The 26,042-nt window shown below is 39.9% G+C and overlaps 1 protein-coding gene across 12 annotated transcripts in view; it reads right to left on the reverse strand.

Moving 5' to 3' along the window:
• Window positions 1-24,258, reverse strand: part of LOC102729109 (NIPA magnesium transporter 2) — a 46,755-nt gene extending 22,497 nt beyond the window's left edge. The window contains exons 1-6 of one of the 12 annotated variants that reach the window (XM_081831474.1): window positions 23,966-24,256; window positions 23,083-23,215; window positions 12,162-12,393; window positions 10,657-10,713; window positions 5,809-5,899; window positions 4,482-4,642 (exon numbers count right to left, since the gene is read on the reverse strand). In XM_081831474.1, coding sequence (XP_081687600.1) covers window positions 4,482-4,642; window positions 5,809-5,899; window positions 10,657-10,713; window positions 12,162-12,300 — 448 coding nt within the window. In that variant the 5' untranslated portion in view covers window positions 12,301-12,393; window positions 23,083-23,215; window positions 23,966-24,256. Of the gene's footprint in view, window positions 1-4,481; window positions 4,643-5,808; window positions 5,900-10,656; window positions 10,714-12,161; window positions 12,394-21,365; window positions 22,506-23,082; window positions 23,216-23,965 lie in introns of those variants that run through there. The other 11 variants (XM_081831469.1, XM_081831467.1, XM_081831464.1 and 8 more) reach the window with 11 other exon arrangements.
• Window positions 24,259-26,042: the final 1,784 nt, after the last annotated feature.

Below are 26,042 nucleotides of genomic sequence, written 5' to 3' on the forward strand. Positions count from 1 at the left end.
TAGAACTCACAGGAATTCAGTCAAGTGGCAGGATATAAAATCAATGCACAGAAATCAGTGGCATTCCTATACACCAACAAGACAGAAGAAAGAGAAATTAAGGGAGTCGATCCCATTCACAATTGCACCCAAAACCATAAGATACCTAGGAATAAATCTAACCAAAGAGGCAAAGAATCTGTACTCAGAAAACTATGAAATACTCATGAAAGAAATTGAGGAAGACACAAAGAAATGGAAAAATGTTCCATGCTCATGGATTGGAAGAACAAATATTGTGAAGATGTCAATGCTACCTAGAGCAATCTACACATTCAATGCAATCCCCATTAAAATACCATCCACTTTTTTCAAAGAAATGGAACAAATAATCCTAAAATTTGTATGGAACCAGAAAAGACCTCAAACAGCAGAAGGAATGTTAAAAAAAAAAAAAGAAAAGTAAAGCTGGCGGGATCACAATTCCAGACTTCAAGCTCTATTACAAAGCTGTCATCATCAAGACAGTATGGTACTGGCACAAAAACAGACACATAGATCAATGGAACAGAATAGAGAACCCAGAAATGGACCCTCAACTCTGGTCAACTAATCTTCGACAAAGCAGGAAAGAATGTCCAGTGGAAAAAAGACAAGTCTCTTCAACAAATGGTTTTGGGAAAATTGGACAGCCACATGCAGAAGTATGAAATGGGACCATTTCCTTACACCACACACAAGAACAGTCTCCAAATGGTTGAAAGACCAAAATGTGAGACAGGAGTCCATCCAAATCCTAAAGGAGAACACAGGCAGCAACCTCTTCGACCTCAGCCACAGCAACTTCTTCCTAAAAACATCGCCAAAGGCAAGGGAAGCAAGGGCAAAAATGAACTATTGGGACCTCATCAAGATAAAAATCTTTTGCACAGCAAAAGAAACAGTCAACAAAACCAAAAGACAACCAAAAGAATGGGGGAAGATATCTGCAAATGACATATCAGGTAACAGGCTAGTATCCATCATGTATAAAGAACTTCTTAAAACTCAACACCCACAGAACAAAGAATCCAATGAAGAAATGGGCAGAAGACATGAACAGACATTTTTCCAAAGAAGACATCCAAATGGCCAAAAGACACATGAAACAGTGCTCAACATCGCTCGGCATCAGGGAAATCCAAATCAAAACCTCAATGAAATACCACCTCACACCAGTCAGAATGGCTAAAATTAACAAGTCAGGAAACGACAGATGTTGGCGGGGATGTGGAGAAAGGGGAACCCTCCTACACTGTTGGTGGGAATGCAAGCTGGTGCAGCCACTCTGGAAAATAGTATGGAGGTTCCTCAAAAAGTTGAAAATAGAGCTACCATATGATCCAGCAATTGCACTACTGGGTATTTACCCCAAAGATACAAATGTAGGGATCCGAAGAGGTATGTGCACCCCGATGTTTATAGCAGCAATGTCCACAATAGCCAAACTGTGGAAAGAGCTAAGATATCCATTGACAGATGAATGGATAAAGAAGATGTGATATATATATACAATGGAATATTACGCAGCCATCAAAAGGAATGATATCTTGCCATTTGCAATGACGTGGATGGCCCTGGAGGGTGTTATGCTGAGCGAAATTAAGTCAATCAGAGAAAGACATGTATCATATGACCTCACTGATATGAGGAATTCTTAATCGCAGGAAACAAACTGAGGGTTTCTGGAGTGGTGGGGGGTGGGAGGGATGGGGTGGCTGGGTGATAGACATCGGGGAGGGTATGTGCTATAGCGAGCACTGTGAATTGTGGAAGACTGTTGAATCATAGATCTGTACCTCTGAAACAAATAATACATTATATGTTAAAAAAAAAAAGAAGATAGCAGGAGGGGAAGAATGAAGGGGGGAAATCGGAGGGGGAGATGAACCATGAGGGACGATGGACTCTGAAAAACAAACTGAGGGTTCTAGAGGGGAGGGGTGTGGGAGGATGGGTTAGCCTTGTGATGGGTATTAAAGAGGGCACGCTCCACATGGAGCACTGGGTGTTATACGCAAACAATGAATCATGGAACACTACGTCAAAAACTAATGATGTAATGTATGGTGATTAACGTAACATAATAAAAAAAACCAAAACAATAAAAATACTATTAATAAATCTTCAGAGAGACAATGATGAAATACCAGAGCAAAGCAGCTGGAACTTGAAAGGTGAAAATCTGGAGAAAAGGTCAACACCAGCTCTGCTTTCTCCCTTGTGATGACTACCAGTTCTAGAGCAGGGAATAAGGATGGGCATAAAGACCAGCAGAAAGTGGTGACCTGGAGCTTGCGGAAATTTCAGTAGACTAGGTAAAAATAAAAACTTGGAATTTTGGGCTGCCTAAGCAGCTGGGAGATAGGGGCCAAGATTCCAGAAAGGAAGGAACTGAAGAAAAGTTAAGCGCAAATTTCTGCGTGCAATTCCCCTTAAGGTATTTGTGGGCACAGAAGCTGTACATGCCCAGGTCTGAGAAACCAAGTAGATAGCCTGGTGAAAATGCCAGGGACCTGAGTGAAGACACGTGCAGTCTTGGAATGCTGACACAGACACTGCCATTCGAAGTTCACCCAGGTGGAGGGTCCAGGTAAACATCCCAGGCTATCAGTTGAGAGAAAGAAGGGCTATGATTAAGAACACAGGCAAAATGGAAAGAAACCAGCCTCAACAAAGACTGAAGCAACACTTCAAGTTAAAGTGATCTGCTGTACTCGTATCTGCCCAACAGAAGAAATTTAGATTCTTTCTGAAAGAATAAAACATCACCTAGAGCCTTTACACTTTTTTTTTTTTTTAAAGATTTTATCCACCCATTTGACAGAGAGAGACACAGTGAGAGAGGGAATAAAAGCAGGGGGAGTGGGAGAGGGAGGAGCAGCTTTCCCGCAGGGCAGGGACCCCGATGAGGGGCTCCATCCCAGGACCCTGGGATCATGACCCGAGCCGAAGGCAGACGCTTAACGACTGACCCACCCAGGCGCCCTGAGCCTTTATACTTTTTAATATTCTATGTCCAGCATTTGATCAAAACTGCCGAAAGATAAGACTAAATGACTAAAAAGAAAAAACAGAGCCCACAAATAATCCTGATATTGAAGTTTGCAGAAAGACTTTTAAATAACCAAGACTCTGGGGACTTGCTGCACAACACAACACATGTGGTTGACAATAGTGTACTGTACATCTGCAAAATGTTGAGGATGAATTTCACTTTTTTTTTGACATACACACACACAACCAAAAAGCAAAAGCAAGCTCTTGGAAATTAAAAATGTAACAGCAGAAATAAAAACTCAAAAGAAGGGCTGCAAAGACAAAACTGAGGAAATCTCCCAAAAGGCAGAACTAAAAGGAAAAAGCGGTAAAAACGGGGGAAAATATATATATAAGAAAAGTCATTGTATATTTCAGGAGGTCCAATCAACAGAAGAGTAAGAAGAATTTCAGAAAGAGAAAACCAAGAATATCAAAGAACCAATTTGATTTCCTAGAATAAGATATACATATCCAAATTTAAAAAAATCCATCAAGTACCTAGCAAAATGGTAAAAATTAGCCCACATCTAGGTTCCTTAGTGGTAAATTTCAGATGATGAGGGCAAAGAGGACATCTTAAAGGTTGCTAAAGACATAATATAGGTCACATATAAAAGACAAAGAATCAACTGTGTTGCAAGTGAGAAGACAATGAGGTCACATCGATTAAAGACATTTTTATATATACAAGGTCTTAAAAAGTCTCATCTCTTCTATGCCTTTCTTGTCTCCTACAATAGTGGCTCCAACCAAAATAAAGGGGCAAACCCAGGATTCAGAGCCAAGAAAAAAGAGAAAGTGAAGGGGATCCTTCAGGATGCTGATGAAGGAAAGTCCACAATGACAAATGTGCTGGCAGCTCAAGATACCAGTCTGGACTAAAGCCACATAAGACTCTGGGAAAATTTCTGGAAAGGTGAAACTGCAGAATACCTAATATGTTTGAAATTACTGAGGGTAGAATTAAGACCACTGGAGAAGTGTTTCAGGATGGATTGATAAAGTCACAGAAAAGTGATCAAACATGATCATTATCAGTTAAGAAAAAACATAAATCAAACAAGGAAGGAAAAGTAGTTGTATCGTATGTCTAAGCTGGGAATAAAAGTTATATAGTGATTATAATGTAATTAAATCATTTAAACAAAACCAGATAGACACAGTAGGTTGCAAATATAATATATGATGCCTAAAGCCAAAGAGAATAGCAGCAGTATAAGCATGTTATTTAGAGACACAGAATTAAAGAACAAAATAAATAAAGCGTTTGGGGCTGGTGGGAGAGGAAAATGACCATTATTTTTCATAATAAGCCATGGAGAACAATGGGCCTCTTTACATGCACATAAAATTTTGGTTAAAATAAAAACTAAATTAAAAAGTGAAATAGTAAGACTGATAAAGCTTTTCTTGTTTCTTACCTGGATCTCCCAGCTTGTGGGACATTTCATTTAAAGTCTCAATTTCCTCTTCTTTTGGAGCATGAATGACCATAACTGTAGATCCTAGAATACTTAGCAAACATCCAATTTTCCCATGAAGATTAAGTCTTTCATTTAGGAAGTATGAAGAAAGAATGGCACTAAAATGGGGAAGGGGTGGAGAACATTAAAATAATCAACCACTTTTCTCATTTTTAAATATCAACACAACAAAGAATTTAAATTATTAAAAAACTAAAACACTGTGAACTTGTAAAGATACTTTGGCTTTCAGACAAGGTAAAGAAAAGGCACACTCAAGCATAAAATTAAACTTTCCAGCAAAACAATGGTTTCTTCATACACCAGTATAGTTACCATATTTCTACCGTAGAAAATCAGTATGAAGTTTACAACAAATGGAGCTGCGGTACAAATTTATAACCTAAGAATCCATGTCCAAACCAATGCTTAAAATTTGCTCAACTTTAATTAATCCGTACCAGTTGATGCATCCTTCCTATGTGTTCATGTAATTCTATATAATTTGCCTATTAAATTATCAGGTTTTAATACTTTATAGCCAGTTTTAACCAAATCTAAAAAATTTATAATGTAAACCTATAAATATGACATAGCATACAGAAAATTAAGGGTGAAAGACATGTACCACAACATATCTTTATATACTACGATTATATAGTATCTTGAAAAATTATGTAACTTACATATAATACCAATTTAAACACACACACTATCTTGGGGGGAAACAAAGATTAAAAAAAACCTATCAATCAATCAACTTTGAGAACAGTAACCAAAACCCAAACTTCAATATGGGCTTAGCTGTTTGGGTTAATCATTAAAATAACAGAAAAAGGACAAGTCTTGGACTGCTCCTTCCAAAGGAGTACCCCAGACCAGTCTTCAGAGGCACATAACCTTGCGCAAATCATTGATTTTCTGTAGGTATAGAAACTGATTTATCACCAACCATCATCTACCAAAGTGTACATGTCTCAAATGATAAGTGTTGTGACAAGTCCAACTTGAAATTTTAAAAAATTGTAATAAAAGTAGAACTATTGCTGGCTCTGAATACAAGCAAGACAAAGCATAGAAGCATTTTCTCCTGCAAATTGACAGCACGCCTATGCACAAAAGATAACCCTTTAAAAGCAAATTACTAAGCAGCTTAAAAAAAAAAAAAGTTCTCAAGATTGTTTAAATGTAAATTATGCTGAGCATGTGTAATTAGATGGCACCGAATGCTTTATGGACTAATCTACTAACTACTGTTCCTACACACAAAGCATAGCATCCTTACCTTACTAGGACGCTGAGAGCTCCTAATGGAGTCACTAGGGTGGCTGGTGCAAAGGCATATGCAGCAAAGTTGGCCACCTCACCTGCTCCCACTTGGAGATAGACAACAAAAGAAAACTCTCAGAACAAATTACTCAAAATGGAAATGCCACATTTTATTTTCATGTACAGTTGACCCTTGAACTTATTTTTTTAAATATTCTATTTATTTATTTGACAGAGAGAGAAACAGCCAGAGAGGGAACACAAGCAGGGGGAGTGGGAAAGGGAGAAGCAGGCTTCCCGCGGAGCAGGGAGCCCAACGCGGAGCTCGATCCCAGGACCCTAGGATCGTGACCTGAGCGAAAGGCAGACTCTTAATGACTGAGCCACCCAGGCACCCCTTGACCCTTGAACTTAACAGGAGTTTAAACCTGTAAACCTTTTTAACAGCACTGTAAATGTATTTTGTATGATTTTCTTTTCTCTAGTTTATTGTTTGGAATACAGTATATAAAACATAAAACATACAAAGTATGTGTTAATCAACTTTGTTATTGGTTAAGGCTTCTGGTCAATAGTATGCTAATAGTAAAGTTTTTGGGGAGTCAAGAGTTATATGCAGATTTTCAACTGCACAGGGGGTCAGTGCCCATAAATCCCATGTTGTTGAAGGGTCAAATGTATACATATATTTTTTATATGCTACTTCAATTGTATTTAGTAATTTCTTTATTTTCTCCCATCTACTCATAAGGGTTCTCCTGTAGATTACCAACATTAGAACAGAATCCAAGCCAATTAGAAATAATACAAATCTGTAAATTTTTTTAGAAAAAAAATAATACAAATCTGTAATTTTAATTGAAGAGGTCCAATTTATGCTTATGTATTTTTTTTTTTTAAGATTTTATTTATTTATTTGAGAGAGAGAATGAGAGAGAGCGAGCACATGAGAGGGGGGAGGGTCAGAGGGAGAAGCAGACTCCCTGCTGAGCAGGGAGCCCGATGCGGGACTTGATCCCGGGACTCCAGGAACATGACCTGAGCCGAAGGCAGTCGCTTAACCAACTGAGCCACCCAGGCGCCCTTATGTATATTTTTTAAAAAATTTTAATAAAGGGCACCTGGGTGGCTCAGTCATTAAGCGTCTGCCTTCGGCTCAGGTCATGATCCTAGGGTCTTGGGATCAAGCCCCGCATCGGGCTCCCTGCTCAGTGGGGAGTCTGCTTCTCCCTCTCCCACTCCCCCCACGCTTGTGTTCCTGCTCTCGCTCTCTGTCAAAAAAATAAAAATTCTTTAAAAAAAATTTTAATAAATCCTATCACAACAAACACAAATCAATTAGAAGCAGCTAAAACTCTATGAAAGCACTTCTTCCAAGTCTTTTTCACTAGTTTTTTCTTTTAAAACCCAACTCTTATATTCAAAAGACATCCTTAGGTACCTACAATGTGCCAGATGCTATTCTAGGATCAGGAAATACAGCAGTAAGCAAAACAAAAATACTGTTCTCCTGGGCACCTGGGTGGCTCAGCCGTTAGGAGTCTGCCTTGTGCTCAGGTCATGATCCCAGTATCCTGGGATGGAGTCCTGCAACCAGGTTCCCTGCTCAGCGGGAGTCTGCTTCTCCCTCTCCCTCTGCCCCTCCCCTCACTCTCTCTCTCATGCTCTCTCAAATTAATTAAAATCTTTTAAAAAAATAAAAAAACAAAAAAAATACTGTTCTCCTAAAAACTTACATTTTAGTGAGGGAAAATAGGCAAAATACACATGTCAAGTGTTTAACCATGCAGTGTAGAAAGGAATGGAGTGCTGGTGAAGGCAGGCTCATGGTGCCAGGCAAGGGCACTCCGATGGAAAACTTTTGAGCAGTCTGGTATGAAGTGAAGTATTTACTTGTAGCTATCTGGGGGAAGAATATCCCAATCAGGGAGAACAGCAAGTACAAGCCTTTGACAAGACACGCAAGGTCTGGCATGTCTGAACAGCAAGGAAGACAAGGATGGTTCCAGCAGAATGAGTGAGGGGAAGAGCAGCCCTGGAGTCAGAAGTAGCCAGGGCCACATGCTACACAACCTTTGTGAATCATGATACAGATTTCATCTGAATTGAAAAGCCACTGGGGAATCTTATGCAGGGGAGGGATGTGATCTCATAGAAAGATCACTTATGGTTACTGTATTTTCCAAAATGGTTATACCAAATTTCACTTAGCAGAGTATGAGAGCTCCCTTTGTCCCACTTGATACTGTCAGATTTAAAAGTTTGCTAATCTGGGGCACCTGGGTGGCTCAGTCATTAAGCATCTGCCTTCGGCTCAGGTCATGATCCCAAGGTCCTGATATTGAGCCCCTCATCAGGCTCCCTGCTCTGCAGGAAGCCTGCCTCTCCTTCTCCCACTCTCCTTACTTGTGTTCCCTCTCTCGCTCTCTCTGTCAAATAAATAAAGAGAAAGTGAGGGGGGGGGCAGAGAATCCTGAAGCAGACTCCCCCACATTCTTACTGCTACTTCGCCCACATTCACTCCCTTGCTATTCTTTCCTCTTTAACGTAACCTTCGGGCTTTAATAATCCAGTGCAGTATTTAAAATAAAGCACTCCAAAATTTAGCACCTTAAAACAAAAGCCTTTTTTCTGTTGGTCAAGACTTCATGGTTTCTCATAGTTTCTGTTGGTCAAGACTTCAGAAAAAAGAGATCATTAAGTTCTCACTCAGGGTTTTTTAAGAGGTCTACAGTCAAAGATAGAAGTTGGGGCTGCAGTCATCTGAAGGTTGGACTGGAACTGAAGAACACAACCAAGGTGGCTTAGTCACATGACTGACAAGTTGGTACTGGCTATGGCCTGGGAACCTTCTTCAGGCTGCGGGCATGTCCTAACACCACCACAGCTGGTTTCCCTCAGAGTAGGCATCCAAGCAATCAAGGTAAAGCCACAATGCCTTTGGTGACTTGGCCTTAAAGTCACACTTCATCACTTCGTTTTTTTAAAAGATTTTATTTATTTATTTGACACGGGGGTGGGGGGAGCAAGCACAAGCAGGGGGAGCAGCAGGGAGAGGAAGAAGCAGGCTCCCTGCTGAGAAGGGAGCCCCGATCCCAGGACCCTGGGATCAGGAATGGAGCTGAAGGCAGCTGCTAAACCGACTGACTGAGCCACCCAGGTGACCCATCATCACTTCTTTTACATTCTAAGATCATACCAGGCCAACATTAATTCAATGTGAGAGGGGATTATAAGAAGGTGTGAATACCAGGGGATGAGAATCCTTGTGGGCTATCCTGCAGGTTGCCTGTCACATTTCAACAGGCTAGGCATGGTCTGCCTCATGGTCTTCACATTTACTGTTTCCTCCTGCTTAAAATGTTCCTGCCCCCAATATCCATATGGCTAACTCCCTCACTTTACATCTTTTAATCAAATAGTAAGATCTGCTCTGGTCCCCTCTTCTAAAATATAAGGGAACTGTCTTAGCCTCCCATCTAAAATGTAAACCTATCTATCCTTCATGTTACAGCCTTTCCCTACTTTATTCCTAGCAAATGTTAGTATTTATCACTAACATACACATTTTAATGTATTTATCTAGTTTATTATTTGCTTCCATTTAGAATGTTAAGTCTCATGTGGGTAAGGATTTTTCTGTTTGAATAGTTTTATCTCCAGCACCCAGAATAACACTTGGCATACCAGAAATGATCAATAAATATTTGTTGAATGAACAGTCAAGTCAGTCTCTTCGTTATTTCAACCACTCTTAAGCTTATAGAGAACATTTACATAATTTAATCCTGAATACTTTGAAGGTTTGGTGTCTTAAGAATCATTTTTCTATGTACCTTTTTAAAGGTAATCATCAAAATAAGCATAGACTCTCTTATCAAATGCATACCTTTCCTTTAAAAAAAAAAGATTTTATTTGAGAAAGGGCACAAGTAGGGGGAGTTGGCAGAGGGAGAGGGAGAAGCAGGCTCCCCACTGAGCAGGGAGTCCTACGCTGGGGGTGGAGGTGGGGGGGGGTAGGGTCCACATGATCCCAGGAACCCAGGATCACAACCCCGGCCAAAGGCAGACGCTTAACCAACTGAGCCACCCAGGCTCAAAATTCTAAATTCCAAAATTCCAATTTGGAATGAAAATCAATGAAGGGGGAGGAATTAAAAGCAGGATATTTTACTTTCAAAGTTACCTTTTTTTTTTTTTTTAAAGATTTTATTTATTTATTCATGAGAGAGAGAGAGAGAGAGAGGCAGAGGGAGAAGCAGGCTCCCCACTGAGCAGGGAGCCCGATGTGGGGCTCGATCCCAGGACCCCAGGATCATGACCTGAGCCAAAGGCAGATGCTTAGCTGACTGAGCCACCTAAGCACCCCTCAAAGTTACCTTCTTAAACTGAGAATTTTAAAAAACACATATATCAGGCATATTTTAATCAGACAGGTGAAAGAAAGTCTTCTCATTCAAATTAAATAAACTATTAAACTGCTACATGACTTTTACTGGCTTAAATTTTATATTTTGAGTACTGTTCATTAAAAAAGGATTTATTTAAAATTTTAAAAAGTGCTAGGGGCACCTTGGTGGCTCAGTCAGTTAAGCAAACTCTTGACTTTGGCTCAGGTTGTGTGATCTTGGGGTGCTGGGATTGAGCCCAGCATCAGGCTCCGTGCACAGTGGGGAGTTTGCTTCAGGATTCTCTGCCCCTCTCTCTCCCTCACTTTCTCTCTCTCTAGAACAGATAAATCTCAAAAAAAAAAAAAAAAATTAAATAAATAACAAAATGTGCTAGTAATATGAGGCTGTATTAGTATATGCAAATACTTTAATATACAACGATAGTATTTCCTTGAAATATTCTATATACATACTTGATAGCAATCCAGCCCACCACAACCATTCTTTAAGATATGCATGGCCACCTTGACCTGTGAATGAAAAAATATTTCACTTTTTTGGAAGATTATCAGACTCTTATAAATTTATGACAACTATTAGCAATGATAGATTTTGAAATATCTCATTTGTTGATTATTACTTTAAATAAAGGTTCCATCATGACTGTATAAGGGAATTTCTAAAATAATCTTTTTATGATTATCTTAGAAAAAGGGATGAGGATCATAATAATGTTAAAATTTTTAGGTTTGCACTATACTGTTCAGTACACTATATTGAAGGAATTAAATCAATCCTTATATTCGGTCTATACTTCATTCATTTGTTTTGTGAACTCAGCTTCAATAATAGTAAAGAAAATGAACCAGTAAGAAGTAACCCAACTGCAAATAAATTAGTCTGAATGTGGATAAGCCATATAGGTGTGGGTTAGTCCCAGTTATGAGGCAGTAACCTTGGAGAAAGGGGTTTTATATTGACCATACATAAAAAGATTGAGCATTCATCAGTCGAGCTGCCAAGATGCTCATCTTCCTACTTGACTTTCCTCCCCCCAAAATTAATAAAATCAGGAATTAATTGGTACTTAAGCCATTGTCCAAAAGAAAAAGCCACTGCAAATTAACCCTTTGACAAGCATATCTATCATGGACAATGAGAGTACCTGCCTTAAGACAAGAATGAGGAATATACTTGTTCAAGCAGCATATGCTAATACTTTCTCCTCTGCCCACTAACCTCTAACAGAGGCTACTAGCTCTGCCATAAAGATGGCACAGGAAGTGGGAGAAAGTGATTTATTGTTTTACTGCCAAAGCAGGTCTTCCTATGAGGTCAGAACCAGGTCTAGAACTAAAGCAGAGGCTGAATGATGGAACATGACCAGAATGCAAAATAATGCTGTCATGAATGCACCAAATGAAGTCAGAGTGGGGTTTAATCATATTGAGTATCCCCCAGGGTCTCGTGACTTGTCAGCAGTTTCTGGGGAAATAATCTATACCACCCTTCAGAAAATCACTGAACAGAATACTCTTTAACCACAGTAAGCCTTCTCTTTCCTTCCTGCCAATTTGAGATCATCAGGAAAAATGTCTTAAGGTAAAAGTAAAACTATTATTCTTGACAAAAAATCCTAGCCTTCAGTAACATTCTGATTCTATTCATAAACCCTATTTCCTTCACTGCAGACATATCAAAATTTAAAGATAAGGCTGGATGCTAATTGGGCCTTGGTCCCTATTTCCACTTTGATAATAATTGCAGGAGTTAATAGCTTATTTTGACATTGTCTCACTTTTAATTTTTCTCATTACAAAACTGATGTTTGATTCTCTATAAACATTTACAAGGCTTGCATAATTCTAAGTATCGAATATACTAACTAGGAATAAAGATATGGTTGTCTACCATCAAAGAACCCAAGTACACAAGCACACACATATGTCATTTTACAGTCACATAGGGCACAGCCTACCTGCTCTCATGGAGCCTTTCCTGGCAAGTCGCAGAAGACCTTTTTTTTTCAAAATGAAACTCCCGCCAATGAAAATGCTGGAGCTCATAGCCAATCCCAGACCAATGTAAAAGTCATATTTTCCACGCCCCTGGATCATTTCGTTTGTTACTGAAGAAGTTCTTGTGAGTCACATTGATCACAAAACAGAGAAACCACTGGTGCTGGAGGCAGGATTATGCAATCTTCAAATCTAAACAATGCAAAACAAAACAAAATGAGATTTTTTAACAGAATGATCATGATAGTCCATATGCAATTCAAAATTTCACTCTACTTCTCTTCTTATAAAGGAATATTTTCATTACTACCACTGATAATATATTTACTATTTATAATTTACCACTGATGTAAAATTATATTTCTTATAGTTATGGGAAAAGATGGGATCATGATATAAAGCCATACTTAAAAACCAAACTCACAGAATCAGAAAACAGACTGGTGGCTATCAGAGGCAGGGGTAGAGGGGTGACAAAAATGGGTGACGGGGTAGAAAAGGTGACAGAAATGGGTGAAGGTGGCCAAAAGATATAATTAAAAATAAGTTTGGGGATGTAATGTACAGCATGGTGACTATAGTTAACAGTACTGTATTATATATTTGAAAGTGGCTTAGAGAAATCTTAAAAGTTCTCATCACAAGAAAATAAATTTGTAATGTGTGATGTTAACTGAAATTATTGTGGTGATCATTTTAAAATATATAAATATGTAATCATTATGTTGCTTTCCTTAAGCTAATACAATGTTATATGTCAAGGGCATCTGGGTGGCTCAGTTACTTAAGCGACTGCCTTCCGCGCAGGTCATGATCCCGGAGTCCAGGGATCAAGTCCTGCATCAGGCTCCCTGCTCAGCAGGGTGTCTGCTTCTCCCTCTGACCCTCCCCCCTTTCATGCTGTCTCACTCTCTAATAAACTAATAAAAAATCTTTTAAAAAAAAGTTGTATGTCAAGAATAATTGAATAAAACTGAAAGAATAAAAATAAAACTACTTTTATATGCCAATACTAAATTTAAAATTTAAATTGGTTTTGTAAACTCTAGCTTCATATTTTAAATGTTCCAAGTCTTAGATGACAGTCCCTAGCAACAAAACTTTGCTGTTAAGAAAAAAAATTCTACAGAATGAAAATATACAAATCTAGTTTAATACATTTACCAATTTCACGTGTCCTTTTTGAATAATCTATACAGAGAAACTCGGAGTTTTCTCATGCATACACTTTCTTCTTAGAAATCTATGTAGACAAACTCCTTCTATCAGCCAGCATTACCCTGATCCCAAAGCCAGGCAAAGACCCCATCAAAAAGGAGAATTACAGACCAACATCCCTGATGAACATGGATGCCAAAATACTCAACAAGATCCTAGCCAATAGGATCCAACAGTACATTAAAAGGATTATTCACCACACCCAGTGGGATTTACTCCTGGGATGCAAGGGTGGTTCAACATTTGCAAATCAATCAATGTGATAGAGCACATTAATAAAAGAACCATTCAATCCTCTCAACTGATGCAGAAAAAGCATTTGACAAAATACAACATCCTTTCCTGATTAAAACTCTTCAGAGTGTAGGGATAGAGGGAACATTTCTCAATATCATAAAAACTATCTATCAAAAGCCCACAGCAACTATCATTCTCAATGGGGAAAAGCTGAAGGCTTTTCCCTTAAGGTCAGGGACATGACAGGGATGCCCACTTTCACCACTATTGTTCAATATACCACTAGAAGTCCTAGCATCAGCAACCAGACAACAAAAAGAAATAAAAGGCATCCAAATTGGCAAAGAAGAAGTCAAACTCTCTCTCTTCCCAGATGACATAATACTTTATGTGGAAAACCCAAAAGACTCCACCCCCAAATTAGTAGAAATTATACAGCAATTCAGTAATGTGGCAGAATACAAAATCAATGCACAGAAATCAGCTGCTTTCTTATACACTAACAATGTAACTGTAGAAAGAGAAATTAAGGAATCGATTCCATTTACAACAGCACCAAAAACCGTAAGATACCTAGGAATAAACCTAACCAAAAGATAAAAGATCTATACTCTAGGAACTACAGAACACTCATGAAAGAAACTGAAGACGACACAAAAAGATGGAAAAACATTCCATGCCCACAGATTGGAAGAATAAACATTGTTAAAATGTCTATGCTACCCAGAGCAATCTACACTTTCAATGCCATCCCTATTAAAATACCATTGGCATTTTTCAAGAAGCTGGAACAAACAATCCTAAAATTTGTATGGAACCAGAAAAGACCCCGAATCGCCAAGGGCATGTTGAAGAAGAAAAACAAAGCTGGGGGCATCACGCTGCCTGACTTCAAGCTATATTACAAAGTTGTGATCACCAAGACAGCATGGTATTGCTACAAAAACAGACACACAGACCAATGGCACAGAATAGAGAGCCCAGAAATGGACCCTCAACTCTATGGTCAACTAATCTTTGAAAAATCAGGAAAAAATATCCAATGGAAAAAAAGACAGTCTCTTCAATAAGTGGTGCTGGGAAAACTGGACAGCTACATACAGAAGAATGAAACTGAACCATTCTCTTACACCATACACAAAGATAAACTCAAAATGGATGAAAGACCTCATTGTGAGACAGGTATTCATCAAAATCCTAGAGGAGAACATAGGCAGCATCCTCTTTGACATCGGCCACAGTAACTTCTTTCAAGACACGTCTCCAAAGGGAAACAAAAGCAAACATGAACTTTTGGGACTTCATCAAGATAAAAAGCTTCTACACAGCAAAGGAAACAGTCAACAAAACTAAGAGGCAACCCACAGAATGGGAGAAGATATTTGCAAACAACATTACAGATAAAGGGTTGATATCCAAAATCGGTAAAGAACTTCTCAAACTCAACACTCAAAAAACAAATAATCCAGTCAAAAAATGAGCAGAAGACATGAACAGACACTTCTCCAAAGAAGACATACAAATGGCTAACAGACATAAGAAAAAATGCCCAACATCATTAGCCATCTGGAAAATTCAAATCAAAACCACATTGAGATAGCACCTTACACCAGTTAGAATGGCAAAAATTAACAAGGCAGGAAACAACAAATGTTGGCAAGGATGTAGAGAAAGGGGAACCCTCTTACACTGTTGGTGGGAATGCAAGTTGGTACAGCCACTCTGGAAAACAGTATGGAGGTTCCTCAAAATGTTAAAAATAGACCTACCCTACAACCCAGCAATTGCACTACTAGGTTTTTACCCCAAAGATACAGATGTAGGGAAAAGGGGCACATGCACCCCAGTATTCATAGCAGCAATGTCCACAATAGCCAAACTGTGGAAGGAGCCAAGATGCCCTTCAACAGATGAACAGATAAAGAAGATATGGTACATATATACAATGGAATATTATTCAGCCATCATAAAGGATGAATACCCACCATTTGCATCGACATGGATGGAACTGGAGGGGATTATGCTAAGTGAAATAAGTCAAGCAGAGAAAGATAATTATCATATGGTTTCACTCATACGTGGAACATAAGGAATAGCATGGAGGACCATAGGGGAAGGGAGGGAAAACTGAAGGGGGAGAAATCAGAGAGGGAGACAAACCATGAGAGACTATGGACCCTGGGAAACAAATGGAGGGTTTCAGAGGGGAAGGGCGTGTGGGGGCTGGTAACAGGGTGAGAGGTATTAAGAAGGGCATGGGTCGTGATGAGCACTGGGTGTTATACGCACTATATAAAAAACTAATGATGTACTATACAGTGGCTAACATAATAAAAATGAATAAAAAATTCTGTTTCACTCATTTAAAAAAAAGAAATCTATGTAGATATAAGCAGATGGTAATTTATTTCTTATTTAGCCTATTTGGGGGTGTGCAGAGAGAAGAGAGCTCTCATATCATTTTGTTAGCAGAGGATGATGATTCTAACAGACAGATGTTTGTCAAGGTACAAGTGTGATACCGGTGGACTTTTCAGAGAACAAGAGGACTACTGACCTAGAAAGCTCAAGCGACAAGACCAGACGGGGAGGCAGAGGCTTACCAAAGACTGCACTTTTTTTTTTCAAATGGCCAACTCATGAACTCTACTGCAAAGTGTAGAAAGCAGAGGTTTCTCTGCAACAAAGTTTATGATTGGTTTTAACTAACTGCCAGCCCAACTTTCTGGTATTTTCAGTACAATTTAACTACTGAGTTCCAGAACTAATCTGCAATTCAGTAGGATCCTCACACATTAACCCGTGCTGACTAGCCAAGTTTTTCTATTCTTCAGGTTATTAGATTCTGGCCTTTAGCAAAAGCAACTTCCTATTCACCTAGCCCCTCAATTACTTTATCCATTTACTCAAACAGTATTTACCAAACAAATGCTGTGTGCACTAAACATTATGCTAAGCTCTATGGATAAAATAGTGATAGCTAAATTTTAGTCTTCAGTGGGGAGACAAAAGACAGTTAAATAATGGGTGATAATGTTCTGTAATAATGGAAAAAGTATTCACACTGAGATGACATTGACAAGGAGGCCAGTGTTTAGATTTGCCCGTTGAGTCCGTTATGGTTCCTGGAACACTTCATAAGAATAGCCCTTGCCACCCCACTGATTTGGGGCATGGCCCGTGGCTTACTTTGGCCAACAGGAGGTAGGTGTGACAGGAGTGCCAAAAGGCCAGTTCTGAGACTACATCTAAAGAGGACCTTTATATTTTTGCTTGCCCCTTGGCACCCTTCCATCACATGCAGTGCAAAACACAGTCATCCTTGCTGACCTAAAGACCTGTGAACACAATCATAAATGCTTACTGCTACATGCCACTGGGATAGCTAATTTACATACCTGAACAGGCTTATTATGGGTAAATGTAAAATTCCCATCAGATTTTTGAAAAACCAAAACTTGTTTGCAGAAATGGGGATCACTGGTAAAGATGGGCGGTAGGCACACCCAAGGGTTGATTGTATTATTCTTTCTACTGTATGTATGTTTGGACATTTCCATATTAAGGTTTTTAAAACACACGCTGCAGTGCCCAAGAACTGCAGGGATGTCAGGACAGAACCCACTAACAAGGGGCACCTGGGTGGCTCAGTCCATTGGGTGGCCAACTCCTGGTCTTGACTCAGGTCTGATCTTAGGGTCATGAGTTCAGGCCCTGTGTTGGTGTGGAGCCTACAGGAAGGGAGGGGGGAGGGAGGAAAGAAAGAAACCACTAACAATCCCAAAAGCAAAGGCACCTCACAATCTAGAACAAGATAATACTGAAACATGGAAAGAAAGTAAGACACTCAAGTCAGGGAGGTGCTCTGAGTTTTTGTATCAGTCACATACAATATGGATGAGATTAACTGTCTACTTGACACTTTCCTATAATTGCTCTCTCTTACAGGTATTTGGAAAAGTAACTCCAATCTTCTTAACGCCACTCCTAAGGCAAGAATATGCATTCAGGAAAGTCCCAGGTGGGGAATTTGGAGACTTAGTCCTGCCTCTAGCTGGGTGCACGACCTTGGATGAATCACAACCTTAACATATACACTAACAAAAGAGGCTAAACAATCTATAAAGTTACTACTGATTTTTACATTTAAAATAAAATAAACTATGGTCTCTTTATGTGCCAAACATTGGTAACCTCAAGCCTCAACTTCAGCTTGCCTTTGGAATAATTCTGGACTATGACCATCAGTATGTACAGAGAAATAAACATGCAGGGAAAGGCGGAGGCAGAGAATTTGGGAACAAAATGGTTAGGAGCAAGAATTACTTCTATAGACTATAAAAAGATTATGACAACAACAAGTGTGTTTACAGTGTTCACTCTAAATGACTGGTTTAACAGTGTTTATGACCCAGTCTCCCTCACTAGACTGCCAGCCCCTAGGCTCCTACATGAGTGACCTTTTTAATCCTGTGCACCTAGCTATCTGGCAGTCTCAAAAATTTATTTTAATATATGTTTTCTGGGTTAATACAGATGAATGGAATAATTATAACTGGCCCTAAAAATAAAGTTGCATCATTTAGATCAGCATCCTAAAATATAACAGCTGTTTTACGGCCTATAAAACTTGAAAACTGCAAGAAGTTGTTAAAGTATGCTAGGAAGTGATAGCACTATATACAAGTGAAAATGCAAAGGTAATAGTAACAAAGTCTGGGAAAATGGGAGTAAAGAAACCCAGCTACCAAACACTTCAGCCCACTCTGTATTCCAATGACCATGGGTCACCTAAGATTCTTGAAAGCACCCCTTAATGTAAAATCAACTCCTTTAACCATTATCACCACCAAGCAATGTTCTTAATTATCATGCAAATTCTGAGGAAGTGACTACTTAAAGTTCCCTGGTCTGTAACTCCCCTTTTGAAGGTCTGAAGAAAACAAGCTAAAGTTTAGTCTGAATATTCTCTTATCAAAAAAATATAACTTTATTAGCTGCAAAAATGATATCCAGAAACAAGTCAGGTTTATCTACAATTCCAATCCCAGTATAATGATAGCCTCACAAACACAAATTTAGACTATACTTAACAGAAACCTGACTTTCAAATACCAAATGTGTAACTATTAATTTAGTAATATTTACTTATTAACACTTAATAGTAACTTTCACTAAATGCAAATTACATACATGTAGTATAAGGTCTAAAATTAAGACCCAAGCTCCTGGCGGGCCCAGTCAGCAGAGCGTGCCCCTCTTGATCTTAGGGTTGTGAGTTCAAGTCCCACGTTAGGTGTGGAACCTACTTAAAAATAAATAAATCACTCCCTTTAAAAAAATAAAGACCCAATATTATGTGCTGCTTTGACATCTGATAAAACGGGGAGGGCTTTCAATGGCCTAACCATAAGTTCCCCTCCCCACTCTGCTCCTGGGATAAGGTCCCAAAACCAAATAACCTTCCCTGGGGTACCCTGGCTAGCTCAGTCAGTAGAGCCTATGACTTGCTCTTGGGGTTGTGAGTTCAAGCCCTACTCTGGCTGTAGAGATTACTTTAAAAAAAAGTTCAAATAATCCTTCTTATCATGGAGACCTGGCACAGTTCCTGCTTATCCCTGAGTAGTAGGCTTCACTGCCCTGCCAGACTATAGAATTATTAAAGCAAGCCAATCACATTCTGCTGCAGGAATCAAGGGGCGCACCTCAACCACTTGTTACTCAAAGCCTACATTCCACAGCAACTCCTTCTTCACTCTGCAGCCCCCCACCCCCACCCTCTGTGGCCCTGTGCAGTGTACTGTGTCCTTCTGCCTGGGCTGAGTGTGATTAATAAACCACCATCACTCTCGTGTACCCAGCGTCACGTGCCAAGGGGAGGGAATCCTAGCTCTATGAACAAAGTGAAGAAGAGGTGATTAAAACAATACATAATAATAGAATCTTATTCATTTTATCCTAAAGTCACTGAAAGTTCATTGTTCTTAACTTTATTATGCCTATATATGAATTTTCTCCATATTTATTTTACGTAGAATTTTATGATGCTATTTAAAATTTATTTTCTTTTTATCTATTTATTATAGAAAATTTTGAACACATAAAAGTAGACAGAAAGCCTTTTTTGACAGATTGGTCAATATTATGCATATGGTTTTGGAAAGTTGCAACCCTCCTGCTCCCTTCATTTCCCAACACAGGACCATGGCTCCCTTCAGACAAGTGTCATCACTGCCCAGATACACCACAGCCCTCCCGTCCTCCTACCCAATACTTAAAGCCTGCTCTTCACTCAAGACCAGGTCACACTCCAAGCTGTGCTACAAAGACTTCTTCAATAGCCCAAAGGCATTTCTTTCCTTTGCACTTATTTTTAGTCAGCCTTATAAAATTAAACTCAATTACTGTCCTATCTTTGAAGATAAACTCTTTAAGGTACTTAAAGACAATGACTTTGGTTCTTTGTGCTGGTTTTCCCACAAAATGCACTCATTTATAGTGGCAAATCTGATTTATAAGCCTTTATATAATTAAGGTTATTTGTTCACTCATGGAACTACACCAGTGTGGTGGTGGGCAGATGGGGGGAAGGGAGACAAACAACATAGAATTTGCAAACCCTCAAGTTATAAAGCAGTCTTCACCACTAAACTAAGTAAATTAATTTTCTCATTTGTTTGAAAATAGGACATCAGTGTGAATGTCCTAAAAGGAATGAGTTTGTTTCACTATTCTCAGATCTGCTCCCACTCTGTAACTATCAAGGTCAATCACAGCAGGGAGAGCCTGAAACAGATTATTTTTTATTCTTAAGGATTAACTATGAAGTAGGGCCAGGTTTAAGGCCAGCTAAACAAGAAAACTTGCTAAATTTCACTTCAACTATCTTCCTAAAGGACAAGCTCCAGGTGGTAACCTGTCCATCTTGCCTCTCAGGGGGACACAGGTGGAAGGACCCATCCCACACTCCTCCCCTCCAGGCTGTTGTTATTACTTATATGTGGTCATCTGTTCAATAAACATATACGGGGCAGTTCTAATGTGCCAAACTTTGGAGTTATAAAGATGATCACAAGTCCCTGTCCTCAAGGATTCCACAGCTGAGTGAACTAAAAATTCTGAAAATGACCCATTTTAATTTTAAACACACTTTTAAAGGCGCTTAGAATTTCTAGCTTATTCTAAATTTTTTCATTTTTTTTTTAAAGATTTATTTATTTATTTATTTGAGCGAGAGAGAATGAGAGAGAGCAAGCACATGAGAGGGGGGAGGGTCAGAGGGAGAAGCAGACTCCCTGCCGAGCAGGGAGCCCGATGCGGGACTCGATCCAGGGACTCCAGGATCATGACCTGAGCCGAAGGCAGTCGCTTAACCAACTGAGCCACCCAGGCGCCCCTAGCTTATTCTAAATTTTAATTCTCACAGCTTATTTTACTAATATTTATGAATATTTATGTTAACTTTCATTAAATACAAGTTACGTTGAAAATGAAATAAATACATCTTAAAATAAAATTCTGAAATTGGCCCATTTTCTTCTAAAACACAGAGAACACATAATTTAAGGAACAGGAAAAATTAGACTAGTATTCTAACATCTGTAAGATATACTGAAATTAAGATTAGCTTTGCAAAATGATTAACAGTAGGCTACACAATTACCAAAGTTAGATAATTTTAAAGAATATACCAACAAAAGTACATTTACAGCTTTAAACTTGTCACAGCATTTCTGACATTTCATTTTCACAAAAACTTGAAAGATACGTGGTGAGGGCCCCATGATGAGAAAACAGGCACAAAGATGTTAAGCAACTTCTCCAGCAGCTGGTAGGTAGCAGGACAGGGCTAGAATCCAGGTCTCCTTATTCTCAGCCTTTTGCCTTTCCCATTGGAGTCTCCATTTAGTCTCAGAGGTGGAACACAAGCAAGTGGCAGCTCCAACCAGGCTCTCAGTGTAGGTAATCATCTTCTTCCCCAATCTGCTCCTCCTTGTATTCTGACTGTGGCTTCTCCATCCTCATTACCCAAACTGGATACAAGGGCCAAGAGTGCCAGATGGAGTCTACCTTTGTGAAATACAGCCTTGCACCTCCATGTCTCTCCCAATCCTAATCCAGCTTCAATATATGATGCTGTCACATTGCTCTATAAAACACATTTGTGCCATCTCATTCTCCTGCTACCCCTTGTTTAAAGAAGCTCAAATTTGTAATCTTAAGACCTTTCACTATTTGCTCCAAACCTAACTTTTAAATCTTATTTCCCAATACTTTCACATACCCTGTGTTCCACCCGAAGTCAACACACTCCTGCCATTCTTACTTACTCCTTTTCCTCCATATCTTTGTTTACATTATCCCTTTCATCTTTAAGGAGCCAATTCAAAAGGCACCTCCAAAATGAAGCCCTGCTTGAATTCCATAAGCCAGAGTAATCAATCTTTCTGAATTCCCTGGCCTTTAACCTACACTTCTCTTTGGACACTTTTCTAGACTGTATTACAGTTACTTATGTATATGACTTATATCCCCTTCACTGGGGACAGGTGCTTATCTCATTTACTCAACCAACAAACATCTACATGAATACATACTATGCTCTAGTAATGGGGATACAGCAGCGAATAAAACAAACCAAATCACCGCCTTCATGGAGTTTACCTTGTTTGGAGGTAGGGCAAGACAATAAAAATAAGAACATTATATTGGAAGGTGGTAAATGCTATGGTTAAGGGCACTGGGGAGTTGGGTTAGGGGACTTCTATTTTAACTAGGTTGGTTAAGAGGCCTAGTGGAGAAGGTAACATTGAGCAAAGGCTTGAAAGAGATAGGAAAAAGAAAAAAGCAGAGAAAAAAATGCAAAGGCAGAGAGGTATAAACCGGTATGCAGTTTTCTAGAAAAAGAAAGGCCACTGTGGCTGACACTGAACAAGGGTAGGTAGGATACCACTGCAGGGTATTTTTACATAAAAGAAATATCCTAAAAACAAATGTAACTTTTTTATTATTTCTAATAGTAATAGCTACCACTTACTGCACACCTGTGAAGCACTGTTCCAGGTAACTGATACACATTATTTCTAATACACCCAATGGGAAGAAGGTATCATTCTCCCCACCTTACAACCAAAGAAACCAAACCTCCAAGGGGTTAAACCGCATGCAGAGGACCACAGAGAAAGTTACACAGCCTGAAAAGGAACCTAAGTGTCCATTGGACTCCATTTCTTTATGGGCTGCCCACACTGAATGAAAACTTTAGAGCTCTTAATCTTTAATTTCTTAATCTTTACTTCTCCTTTAATTTTTTCCAATCTCTTATTTAGCTAATTATTTTTAAAAGCAGTACTTATAAATATTACAGAACCTAAATCTCCAACCCTAATTTAGCAACATTAGTTATAAATTAAAATTTTAACTTACATGTAAGTTTAATATGGTCTCTCTTATGAAAAAAAGTCTGGAAGCAGTTAGAGATGACTTACTCACTTTCATTTCCTTGTAAATACTCTTTACTCTCATTTAAAGTTTTAAACCCTGGCAGAGTAGCTCCAGCCTGGAAAGAAGAAAATACAGAAGTTGGCAAAAGGACTGCATAGTTACTAACTACTTTCAAAAATTTGGTTACTAGCCTCCATACTCGTTTTACTTACCAACATGAAACCTACTCAACCAAGGACAACATACTGCTTCAACAGACAGCTTACTGCAATGAAACAAAGACCTCTATTCTCTCATAAAAAAGTACTAACTAGGCACATGGTATATAACTTCTAGAAACAGAACTAAAACATAGTCCTGTATTAAACTGGAAAACCTCGTGAAGAAACTGAACAGACACAAATACAAAACTAAACGTATTGAGAGTTTTGTACAGCTGTAGGGAGAGGAAGACAGGATTAAGGGACTTTATAAAAGTTAGGAAATTGAAACAGTCATGTTCAAAACGTTACGGCCGACTCCTAAGGCTTGTTCAATTGTCAGTATCTCCGCGGTAGTTGAAACAATCTTCTAAAACTCACCACAACAAAACGAAACTATTTGAATGAGCTTAATGAACACGCGCCCGAAACAGACAAGCCAGGCTTCTACGGCATTTAATACCAATCCAATTCACGGTGGGATTCCTCGATGCAGAATATGAGGAAAAGCCCTTCCATTTCTGAACACACGTGTCCCCTGAAGGGCCCCTACCAACCCAAGAACCCAAGACCAGCAGAGTAGCCCACAATTAGCCCCTTCGCGCTTGCCTGAAAGAAAGAAAAGAAAGAAAGAAAGAAAAAGAAAGAAAGAGTGGCGACCTCACCCCAGTTGGAGGCCGGCCATGCGGCTTCCCCTCCACTATCTGGCCCTGGTCACCTCCGCTTACACGCCCACACAGGCCGCACGGGCCGCCGCCTCTTGAGCTCGCGCGGCCAGCGCCTTCGTCGCCGTACAGAAGGAGGTGAGAGCATCCGGGTCTGCAGCCGAGAGCGCCGCCTCCTCCATGGGGGAGCGCCAAGGAGAACCTGCCCCGGACGACCTGCGACCCCCGCCGCGGCCGGGACCAAGGGCCGTCGCCGAACGGCTGGGCGCGGCCGAGTGACGCAAGAGACGGCGCGCGCACGCGCGGTGCAGCGCAGCGAAGGCCCGCTCCCGGTGCGCGTTCCTGTGGATTTCCGGTTTCTTTAACTGGCCCTGGATAGCCGAGAGCAAGAACAGGAGGGTGGAGGGCGGGACAAGGGAGAACTGGAGGCGATATTTTACAAAATAGGTTCGCCGACCAGGTGATCAAAATCAAAGTACCGTGTGCCGCTTTCTTAAAATGCTAATTCCCACGTGCGGTTAGCGTGTGAAGCTGCATTTTAAGCCGTGTCGCTAGCGCTCCCCTAGGGAACAAGTGCTCCGAGAGTGCAAGCAGTGGGCTAGAGCTGGGCCTGGAGGCTGGGGGTGGTTCGGGAACACGGAGGGGCGGGGCTCAGTGTAGAGCCCTTTTTAAACCGAAACCTGGAAAGATGCGTTCTTTGGGCGAGTTAGTAGTTTGGTGAAAGCGCGTCTGCAGACACTTGGAGCAGAGACGTATTTTTCATGAGATACGTGGGAAACCTACTGTTAGGCTATCCCGGCTTGGCTTCTCCAATGGAGAACTTCCCTAGCACCCAGCATCATGATTTTCTCTAAAGATTTATTTTAGAGACAGCGCCCGAGCATGCCCGGCGGGCAGAGGGATAGGGAAAGAGAAAATCTCAAGCCTATTCCCACTAAACCGGGAGCCCGTCTTGGGGCTTAGTTTCAGAATCCTGAGATCATGACCTGAGCGGAAATCAAGAGTTGGAGGCTCAGTCAGTTAGGCTTCAGACTCTTGATTTCAGCTCAAGTCATGATCTCAGGGTTCTGGGATCCTTCGCACTCAGCTGGGAGTCTGCTTGAGAATTCTCTCCCTCTCCCTCTACCACTCCTGCAGCTGATTTGCTCTCTCTAAAAATAAATAAATCTTAAAAAAAATAATAAAATGGACAAAGAGGGCTCATTTCTAGGAAGTGGGAGGTGGGTGGGAGGGAGGAGGCGAGGAACAAGCCAGATCAGATGAGGCCTGTTAATAATATCTTGGTTACAGGTGCCAAGGTCCTTTGGGTATGTTGTTCCAGTTTCTGAATAGATACAAAAACACTAGTATTGGAAATGTAAATCATGTTGGGTGGGAATATTTTTTAGGTGAATGCTTGTTGAACCAGAAAATACCAAATATAATTTGCTTTTTTCAAACTAATTGGATTAGCTATCAACCTCTGGTTTCATTTTAGGTGACTATGCAGCTACTTATTTATATATTGCAGCTACTAATTTAAAAGCTTTTAATCTTCTGTGGGCTTGGTAACTAGCCAACCTTGCATTTAGAACTGGCTCAGAGGACTTTTTTTGCTTAATTCTTTGGTCTCAGCCAAGTTCTAGATTACATAGTCAAATAAGGAATTTACATTAAATATTGAAAGATGGTTGGCATGTTGGTCTCTGATATAGTAGATTGATGAAAAATGGCTCCAATTCTCTACCCATCCACGTGCCCACACATTTTGCAGAGTGACTTTGCAGCTCCATTCCATCCCAATTCTGCCTTGGCCTTGGGACTGTTTTTGGCCAAGAAAATATGGTGGTTCCCAGACTAAATTATGCTAAGAAACCTGGACTAGTGTGCTGGAGAAGGAGACCACATGGAACAGACCACTTGGAAAGCTACCCAGATGAACCATACTATGTCCAGACACCAGAGATTGAGCCAACAACAGACCTATTTGATTGGTTGAGGTCCACAAACGTGCACTGTTGATCCACAGACATATGAAAAAGACTAAATGATTGTTGTTCTAAGTCACCAGTTTTGATAGAGATGGTATGTAGCAATA

The sequence above is a fragment of the Leptonychotes weddellii genome, chromosome 9 (genome assembly GCF_054177405.1).
Source record: "Leptonychotes weddellii isolate Sample4059 chromosome 9, ASM5417740v2, whole genome shotgun sequence".
Lineage (NCBI taxonomy): Eukaryota > Metazoa > Chordata > Mammalia > Carnivora > Phocidae > Leptonychotes > Leptonychotes weddellii.